The sequence below is a fragment of the Triticum dicoccoides genome, chromosome 3B, assembly GCF_002162155.2.
Source record: "Triticum dicoccoides isolate Atlit2015 ecotype Zavitan chromosome 3B, WEW_v2.0, whole genome shotgun sequence".
Lineage (NCBI taxonomy): Eukaryota > Viridiplantae > Streptophyta > Magnoliopsida > Poales > Poaceae > Triticum > Triticum dicoccoides.
In genome coordinates, this window is record NC_041385.1 from 366,730,518 (window position 1) to 366,740,991 (window position 10,474).

General features: G+C 44.7%; 1 protein-coding gene across 8 annotated transcripts in view; it reads right to left on the bottom strand.

Moving 5' to 3' along the window:
* Nucleotides 1-1,523: 1,523 nt before the first annotated feature.
* The window catches only part of LOC119276077 (protein FAM91A1-like), a 43,726-nt gene continuing 34,775 nt past the window's right edge, over nt 1,524-10,474 (bottom strand). For 6 of the 8 annotated variants that reach the window (XM_037557055.1, XM_037557059.1, XM_037557057.1 and 3 more), the window contains 6 exons: nt 8,651-8,773; nt 8,375-8,528; nt 4,542-4,602; nt 4,062-4,426; nt 2,259-3,798; nt 1,524-2,021 (listed from right to left, as the gene is read on the bottom strand). In XM_037557055.1, coding sequence (XP_037412952.1) covers nt 1,775-2,021; nt 2,259-3,798; nt 4,062-4,426; nt 4,542-4,602; nt 8,375-8,528; nt 8,651-8,773 — 2,490 coding nt within the window. In that variant the 3' untranslated portion in view covers nt 1,524-1,774. Of the gene's footprint in view, nt 2,022-2,258; nt 3,799-4,061; nt 4,427-4,541; nt 4,603-8,374; nt 8,529-8,650; nt 8,774-9,600; nt 9,771-10,474 lie in introns of those variants that run through there. The other 2 variants (XM_037557060.1, XM_037557062.1) reach the window with 2 other exon arrangements.

Consider the following 10,474-nt stretch of genomic DNA (forward strand, 5'->3'; position numbering starts at 1 on the left):
CACGTAGTTGAACTTGTAGTGGGTCCTCATATAAATAAAGTTGGGAGCATCTCTTATCTATTTGAAGCTCATCTTTCTACGTGGGTTAGTCTTGCAAAGAACAACATCTTATTTATCCAATTTTGGCAAGAGTGAAATTCATCATAAAAAGATGTCAAAGGATATATTATGTGTGTTTTTGTTCCTCAAACACAACAACCAAAGTAAAAAACAGCCACCATAAAGAAACTTGGATTATCAAGCTTACCACCGAAGAATGTACTTTTCACATCCATTGAGAGAATATCAGGGTCGAGGAGTTATTTGGGAATATTTGTGCGCCCAAGGGTGTTCAAGCTTGATGGTGTCCTATGAATAAGGCTATCTTTGATAAGAATAACTCCTCGGCTAAGATATCATGCAAAAAAAAAATTCTTAAGCGGTATCTTATCTTCTAGATCTTTTTATTATTATCAACCGGCACACCTAATTGGACCAACGCTCTATACATTGAATCTACCGAGAATTTACCACTCGCATTTAGATTCTATCGAAATTCATCGCGGCCTTGTGATAAATGTACCACGGCGAGGCGATTTATCAAATCGTTCCACGATGCAAATCTGAGGCCTATTAAATCACGTCTGAATGTCGCATTCGGCGGAAAGGATTCCAGAACCACCATGGTGATAGTATGACCCTTATGACGAACAATATTATAGAGCTAGATATTGTTCCCGGAGTGTGGCATTACCTAGCGACTTGTCCTACCAAAATCTAATTTCAGAGCCATCTTTTTAATAAAGAATGATCCATAGAGAAAGAAATATTTCTTCGTAGCCATTAGACCAGCCCGCCAATACACCAACCCAAAAGTACGAGTCCTCATGCTTCCAATATACTTGAAACACTGCCTTTGAGCCAACATATTTTCTCATTAGGAAGGTTTGTCATCCACCGTATTTCATCAGCAGCTTAAATAACCACTTACCAAGAAAGGAAGTATTCTTAATCGTCACAAATACCCAACCCCCCTTGGTCTTTGGGAGGAAAATTCCCAATACTAGCACAAAAAAAGAGCAAAAGGCTTGAAAACGTCGGAAATCCGTTGGTGCTCCAAGGAGCGCGCTCCTGCACGCGAAAAATATATTTTAATGTGTGAAAACATTTCAAATAAAAATTTGACGCATACATCTCGATATTATATGTATGCATGTCAAGTTTCAGAGAAAACCGGCACTTTTTGTGGCTTGTGCAAAAAAGACAAAAGGATGTCTTGCGAAAATATTTTTTAACACCGGATTTTGTCTTTTTCACACGGATTTTGTCTTCTTCACACGCAACACATAAGTTGTCGGTTTTCCGCGAAACGGCTTTGTGAGCATGTTCAGTATCAAGATGTACGCGCCAAGTTTTGTTTGGAATTTTTTGACATTTCAAAATATGTTTAAAACACATTTTAAAAACCAGGAGCACGCGCTCCCATGTGCCAAAATGCCACTCTCTTGAAAACGTCTACTTACAAATTATGCAAACGGAAGGACTCGACAAATGCAATCTCCGAGCAATGTCTGGTCTGGTCATTCATGTGAAATACAGCAGTTCACCACATGCTCACATGGCACATCAAACGGCACCGAACCCTTTGTACAACAAAATATTCCCTCAAGAGTCCTCGAGTCTCAAGATTAATGAAATAAGCCTTTCGAGAAGCATTAGTTGCAACAGTTTCAGTTCTGATTTACCAGCATAGACGGAGATATTGGAGCAAAAGCGAGATGACCACATGGACGCATCATATGAGGGTTGATGAAACTGTTGATGCCTCAGCTATCAACCAGAGAGGTTGGCGTGCTTGAAGACAAGCACCAATATCGAAGGGGTGTAATTCAACTCCGTCAAAGATAAGGTTTAGTCCTGGCAAGGTTACATCCTTGCTGTGTGCATCTTCTTGATCTGGCTTTCCTTCATGGGTGGATGACTGTTCGTCAGAGATGTGTTTGGTGGTAACCTCGTCCTGCTCCGGAGAGAGTGAATATGACCTTTTGAGGTTCACAACATTAGTCACAAATAAATAAACATGAGAAGAATATGAAACATATGACATGAAACCATAAATTCACAAATACTTCCCCCATTCACAAATATAAGATGATTTGGATATTTCAATATGGACTACATACGGACAATGAGCGAACAAACACACTAAAACGTGTCTGTATACATCCAATTCACAAAAAAGTTAGAACTCTTATAGTATTTGTGAACAGAGGGAGTACCTGACAGTCCTCCCATCAAAGCCCACAACTTCTGTGCCGCATCTCTGTCGGACAGCAAGTTTTAGCCTCTCGTGTTCACTTGGGGTTCTTGTGTTGGTTGGTGCTGAAGGATCATTTGTTGGATCCCATCTGCTACTAATACTATTGATTAAAGTGCGAGGTAGATCCCTCGAGCTTCCCCTCTTGTTATATAACTTAGCTACTGGTCCAGTTGCTTGATATTCACTACAAAGTTCTCTGAGACGCCTCCTTACATTTTGCATCACATCATAATGTTCAGTGAGATCATCTTTCTGAAGTATACGAGACGCAACCACCCTTTCACAAATCTTCTCACATAAGTTTGGATTGAACAAGGGAATTCCAAACTCCAAACTCAAGGGCACCCACTGGTAACTTGCATTTTCTGGGTGAAACTTATCTGATTCAACAAGATTGTTAAGTCTTAATAGACGAAGGTAGCCAAGCGTGGTCAACTGGAATTTACTGGATAGGTCTTTCAGTACTGAGGTCAAATTAAAGACCTGTTCCTTTGGCAAATTCGCTTGAGCTACCACAGATGCAATTGAATGATCATCATTCTTCAGGGGTAAAGGGATATCCACTGTGACAAGGTTTCCTGATGCGTTAAGATCATCTATTCTAAGCGGTTGCACTAACACAGCAGATTGCTTCAACATCGAGTTCAAGCAATGTAAGAGTAGATTGCCCTTGACCAAATTCCCTTCAAACTTCCCTCCTAGTCCACCAACCATAGAGCCATCCCAAGACCATATCAATGCTTTTTCACAACCAGCTAATGGTTCAGGAAGCAATCTGAAGCGTTGTCCTTTCAAGAAAACAGCAGATAGTGGTCCAGAATGGCCTGCAGTATACAATACTAGCTTCATCCAAGGTGTCATCGCACAATAAGAGGGTGGACCAAAATGAATCGTGCCTGAAGGACCAGGAAGAACTGATGAAGAAGGAAGAGGTACCATTGACACAATAATGTCATAGTCACGGAGAAATAGCCGTTCTAGTGTTGCTGGAGCAAGTGAAGCAAGGCTCTCACATCGGAGGACATCAACAGTGTACTTCCTTTTTATCATCAACGCATTGGTGCCAGTTGAGTCATTCTGAGCCTCAATTCTAACCATGTTTTCCCCACGTTCTGGTAAACCCATTGACACTGATGATATATTCGCATCTTTATTATCTAAAACATCAGTAGAGCAGTTATCCTGGGGCACTTCACCAAGGCCATCCTCATCTCTGTCCTCCATGTTTGCATTGGCCAGATGGGCTGTAACATTTTGATGCAATAAATTTGTTGGAGTCTTTGTTTCACCATCTTTATCAGTACTATCATCGGTAGAAACTCCACCGGACTTTAAACACTCGAGGGACCACCGCAGACTGAATGCATGATTAGCAAACTCCTCTAGCACACCCTCAAATTTCTTTCCTTCTAAACTAGCCAGATCACTGCATAGTTCCGCAATGCAAGAATCACCTAATTTTCCAGCTTCATACAGCGTGACAGCATGAGATTTTAGACCTGCAGTAGGTCAATTAAGGTGCTTAGTAGTGTGCTTATTTAGGCAATGCACTAGGTATTAAACTATTAATAAGTACTACAGACGTCATGTAGATCAGCGATGTACAGGAGAAGAAGGGATCACTATATTTCTATATATTATATAAATATACAGAAGTAAAATCTTAAACATGAAACAGGAAGGTGTCCCAAGAATTGGTGTTCAAGAGATTTCAGCTCCAAATCTCACAGGTTCTGCATTACAAATAAAGATAGTATCTAACCTGGGGACAATGAACCCATCATCAAGTATGAAGTAACATTGGCATCAACAACAAAACCTACATGAGCTGTCCCAGATATTCTCCTGGGTCCATTAGTATCGATGCTAAGCAACTGTTGATTGGACTTTTCTGAGTTGATACTTGCATTTGAACCTTCATCATCATCACTAAGAATGTTACTGAGAGATGGAGGTTCAACTTCGTCTTTAAATACAGAGTCACCATCCACAAGTTTTACAGCCCAGCCCAGTCGGCAAGCAAATGATGCCGCTGCCTGCAGCTGATAAAGGTCAGCTTGTAAAGTTGCAGCCAATTCAGCAACAGTAGCATTAGCACTTGACACAACAAATACAGCATAAAGTAGCCTGCAATCAAGAAAATCAGGTAATGGATTTTATCACAATACAACAATGCAAGTGAAATATATATTTGAATAAGAAATGAAGGTCATCATCACACAGAAGGATTGCTAGCACTTACTCTTCGATTGGGTCTTCATAGGATTGATCCTTGTTAGAAACAAAGCCTTCAAGCCTAGAAACTGAACAAAAAGAAACAATATAGTAACCTGAATACATGTTTTCTTAGCACAAATCGCAACGCGTGCTTATTACTTCAATCAAAGGAACAACATTACACGGCCAATTTACCAATTCTTATTACGAAGTAAGAAAATGACTAAGAGATTTTGATATGATGATCAGCAGCATTAAATTGACACAATTACATTAAATGGCATTTCTTTTCAAACAATGCTCTTTGGTTTCATATCCATAAGAATGACTAGTTTTATATGTTGTCTTTTCTAACAATACTAACATGGTGAGCTACACATAGATTGGAAAGCCGAGATCTTGTTTTTAAGATAGCTTTGTTCGCCATCCTGGCATGCAATTTCGCATACTCCCTCTATCCATCTATATAGGGCCTAATGCGTTTTTCAAGACTAACTTTGACCACATGTTAGAGCAATAATATATGACCTGCAAGTTACACAAAGCATACCGTCAAATTCGTACGTGAAAGGAGCTTCTAATGATATAATTTTCACATTATACAACTCATATACTATTAATCTTATCAATACTCAAATGCAATCTCGAAAAACACATTAGGCCCTATATATATGGATGGAGGGAGTAGAAAGCAAAAGAATGTGATCCATGGCAAGGGGTCTCGGGCCATGCGACCATGGCAGAGGCATTCTTCGATCACTTCCTCTCACTTCTTGGCTCAGCTTCCTTGGTTCCCACTCGAAAGACTGGACATTCGAGGGGAAAGCTGACATGATGGCGGGTGTCGGAGTACGACGATCCCTTTGCAGTTCGGCTAGGGTTATCGACAACGCACAGAGGGCAAATCCAACAGTTCACACGCGGGGAATTGTCAGGTTCGGGCCGCCATGGAGGCATGAAACCCTACTCCTATGTTTGGGTGGTTTGACTTGGGGCTCGTGCTCATGGATCACGACCTCAAGGTTGCGATTTGGAACGTGCGTGGCCTTAATACACGCGCTCGGCGCACCACTATCCGCTCGTTGATCATGTCTAGTGGCGCCACCATTGCCTGTCTTCAAGAAACGAAAATGGCTTTGATTTGCTCGTCGGTTGTCCTTGAGGCGCTCGGCTCTGATTTTGACGAGTTCGTGTATCTGCCGGCGATCGGAACCTGCGGGGGCATTCTGCTGGCTTGGAAAAGCAGGGAGGTGACAATCACCAACCCTGAGCTCACCGCCAACACGCTGTCCGCCAAGGTGGCCACCCCCTCGAGCCAGCACACGCCATGGTGGATCACGATTGTTTATGGACCCCAATCGGACGCCGACAAGATTGCCTTCCTCCAGGAGCTTCGCGACCTGCGCATTGCGCGTCCGGGCCCATGGATGCTCTGTGGCGACTTCAACCTCATTTACCGGGACGAGGACAAGAACAATGGGAACGTAGACAGGCGCATGATGGGGCGGTTTCGGCGTTTCCTCAACGACATGGCGCTCAAGGAGGTGTATCTCAGTGGCCGCCGATACACTTGATCCAGCGAGCGGTCACCCCCAACGCTGGTGCACCTGGATAGAGTATTGTGCACGGTGGACTGGGAGGAGCGGCACAGCGATTGCCACCTCCGATGCCTTGCCTCTGTCGTGTCGGACCACAGCCCCCTCCTCTTGGACTGCTCCCCAATCCCGCCCGATCGTCGCCGCTTCCACTTCGAGGACTATTGGGCTCGGTTGCCAGGATTCCAGGAGGTAGTTGCAGCGGCTTGGCACTCCGTCGGCTCCGCTGACCCATTCGAGAGACTCATGCTTCGCCTGCAAGCCACGACACGTAAGCTGACCGGCTGGAGCGCTCGCACTGTTGGCAACGTGCGCCACAAGATGGCCCTCTCCCGCGAGCTGCTGCTCCGCTTCGACGCCGCGCAGGAGAGCCGGCCTCTCTCCGCGCATGAGGATTGGCTTCGTCGCCAAATCAAAACCTCCTACATGGGCCTGGCATCGCTCGAGCGTACCATGGCACGTCAGCGAGCGCGTATTGCCTCCCTCCAGGACGGGGATGCAAATACTTCCTTTTTCCACCGCCAGTGCTCTTACCGTCGCCAGAAGAACAGGATCCACAGCCTGGCTGTGGACGGACAGGTCCTCACCGGCCACGACGACATGGCTGCGGCCACTTTCGCGCACTTCGACGAGCTCCTGGGCACCGCTACGCATCGCAAGTGCACGCTAAACCTCGCGCAACTCATCGAGCCCGCTGACGACCTGCTCGAGCTCGACGCGCCCTTCACCGACGACGAAATCTAGAATGCCGTCAAGCGGCTGCCGGCGCGGAAAGCCCCGGGGCCGGACGGATTCACCGCTGAGTTTCTCCGCGCCTGCTGGCCCATCGTCAAGGACGACTTCGCCGCCGTCTTTCAGCAGCTCTATGACATGCGCGGCCGCGGATTCTCCCGTCTCAACGAGGCACTCCTATCGCTGCTGCCAAAGCACGCCGATGCGCGCGGACTGCACGACTACAGGCCGATCAGCCTCATTCACGTGGTGGCCAAGATCTTCGCCAAGGTGTTGTCGCTTCGCCTCACGCCAAAGCTTGACTCGCTCGTCAACAACAACCAGAACGCCTTCATCTCCGGCCGCAGCTTGCACGACAATTTTGTCCTTGTTCGGCAATCCGCACGCCTGCTGCACCAGCTCGGGGCGCCGCGCATCCTCCTCAAGCTTGACCTTGCTCGCGCCTTCGACTCGCTTTCATGGCCATTTCTCTTCGAGGTGCTGCGACAGTACGGCTTCGGGGACAGATTCTTGGAATGGCTCGCGATCTTACTGTCTTCTGCTAGCACAAAGGTGCTGCTCAACGGGAACCCTGGCCCCCCAATTTGGCATCGCCAGGGCCTGCGCCAGGGCGACCCCGTCTCACCTCAGCTGTTCGTCCTCGCCGTGGACATTCTTGGGCGCCTCTTCAAGCGTGCTGCGGACATGGGAGTCTTGCGCAGACTGCATCCCACAAGATCCGTCCCGCCAATCTCGCTGTATGCGGACGACGTCGCCCTGTTCTGCCATCCCCACTCCGACGACATGGAAGCGGTCAAGGCCATCCTGCACCTGTTCGGCCGGGCCTCTGGACTGCATGTTAACTACGCCAAGAGCGCTGCCACACTCATTCGCTGTGAGGCCGACGAGGCTGCTCCCGCCGTCCAGCTCCTGGGTTGCCCGATCGTCGAGTTCCCCCTCACCTACCTGGGCATCCCCCTCACCATCCGACGACCTACTGCCGCGCAGCTGCTACCCCTCGTCGACAGGGTGGCCAGGAGCCTCCCCTCTTGGAAGGCGTGGCTGATGAACCGAGCGGAGAAAATATATTATGCAGAAAACCCCTTATAGAACGGAGAAAATACAACGGGTACACGGCTAAATATATATAACTCTAACATTTTTCAGTACTTTTCTAAAAGTACGACCGATGTATTAAATGCTGAACCTGTCAAAGCAAAAAAACTATTCACTCGCATGTTTATACAACCTATATGTTTGGTTTCTACCAAAGATAAGAAATTTTAGGACAAATCATTTACGTCATAACTTGATCAAAAAGGGAAAAGGTTATCCAAATCATTTATTGGCAGTCACGAGACAAGATATTACATGCCCACGAAACAAAGAGAAAACATGAATGCGGGATTTAGATACAAGACAGCATGAGCAACAACGCCAATCAATTAGAGTAATTTTAATATGAACAAACTAAACAAAGCACTAGACAATTTTAACCTAAGCATTACATGGGTGTCTTATCCTCAAAAAATATTCCATGAACTCTATATACCTTTGAAGCGGTCATCAGTGTAAACAGGCACATCAAAGTACACTAACCCTCTTTTATAGAGGTCATCTATAATCTTCATATCAAAAAGAACATATGAATTGGCTTCCTCTTTGCAGATTTTGTCTATGGTTGCTGTTTCTTCTTCTGAAAGTTTCTACAGTAGATTAATAAACATTAATTCTTATCAGTTCTACATAAGACTTCACAAAGAAATGATAGCTTCATATAGACCAAACAAGAAGCTCATCTTCCATACTGAGAAAGAGGGAACCTGACCTTGAACTCTTCCAATGTAAAGTTAACCAGACAAACTCCCCACCAAGGCTCGATTGGGAAGTCAACAGGCTGTGTAGGCAGTAAATCTTTTGCGATTGATTTGTTCAGCTTCCACATTAGTTTCTGAAGAATTAAACAGAGGGAAACCCATCATTTACTAGGATGATCGATCTTGCTGCAAGATAGTTTACCAACATGATAAACCTCTCTAGGTATACTAAGAACAAAGTTAACCTGATTTCCGAGACTTATCATGAACTAAACTAACATGATTTATAAGAGAAAAAAAACCCAGCCTGATAGTAATGCACAGTGTGGTCTAGAACATTATACAGCTCAGATTGACTTAGATTTCTCACAAAAAAAGAGTTGACTAATTTTTATATCTATGCAAGAGTTCATTTACGATCTTAGGCTTAAGTTATTATTTATGTTCTGGTCATCTAGATAACACCGAGTAGTTATAGTTAATTACTAGTTATTGTAATAAGAGCATATACAGTTTGCAAGCGCTCAGGGAGGTGCTTAACCAATTAAGCTGATTTGTTTTGCCATGTGGACAGCATTGTTGCTTATTTTTTTACTAGAATACACACAAGCGTGTGTATGTTATACTCCCCCCTTCCATAATATAGTGCGCAAAGATTTTTTGAAAAGTCAAACTTTGACCAAGTTTATAGAGAAACTATTTATATCTACAATACCAAATATATAAACTTTGAAACTACATCTTATAACGAATCTAATGATATATGTTTGGCATTCTAGATGAAAATGTTTTACTCCACAAACTTGGTCAAAGTCTATGAGGTTTGACTTTTCAAAAAATCTATATGCACTACATTATGGAACGGAGGGAATATGAAGAAAGGGTATAGAGCCCATCCATGGTACACTGTAACATAGGCATGATGTGCCAATCCACTTAACCCTGTTACATGATTACTCACCTGAACAGAGGCACAAATTGCAAGTACGCACATTGTTGCTTATTTTTTGAGGCACCAACACTTAAGAAATGCTTATGTATTTGATTAACACGAATTTCATCTAAGCATGTGACGCCCGGATAATGAGACTTCAGTAATTCCCTGCTAATGATGCCACGTCACCTCGGTTACTGTTGATAAACCCGCGTTAGTTCGAAACCGGTTCGAATTCAAATTCAAAATCAAGCAAACAATAAAAGTTTTCAAAAATGAAAACTAAAATGTTCGGAGTGATCCAACTAATGCATAGGTAATTATGGTGGAGAAACCACATTTTTATAAAATGTTTAAATGCCCTTAGGTGAATAAAACAGTAGCAAAAAAACCAATATTTAAATGCTTTTATAATTAAACAAAATACTAAACTAAATTGTTTTGGGGTAAGACCTTTTGTTGCAGTGGGTTTTAATGTATTACTAAATTAGGGATCATTTTAATATTAGATAAAAACTAAATGAAAGAGAAACTAGAAATAAAACAGAAAAGAAAAATAAATAAAGAGTAAAAAGAAAACAAAAGAAAAGAAAATCCCCCCGGTTCCCAAAGGGCCTTGGCCCACTGGCCCAGCTGGACGGCCGGCCCAAACCGGCCCAGGCCGCCCCCCTCACTCACTTATCCCTTGTCCCGAACCCTAGCGCCCACTATCCCCCCCACTTCTCCCCGATCCCCTTCTCGTCCCCATCTGGATTGGGCAACTACCCCGAGCCCATCGCCCCGCATCGCCAGCGCCCCTACCTCGTCGCCGGACTCCCCCACTGTCGCGACGCCCGCGTCGTCCCCCTCCCCAGCGGCCATCGTCGCACCTTCGTCGGCTCTCCACCAACACCGCCGCCGC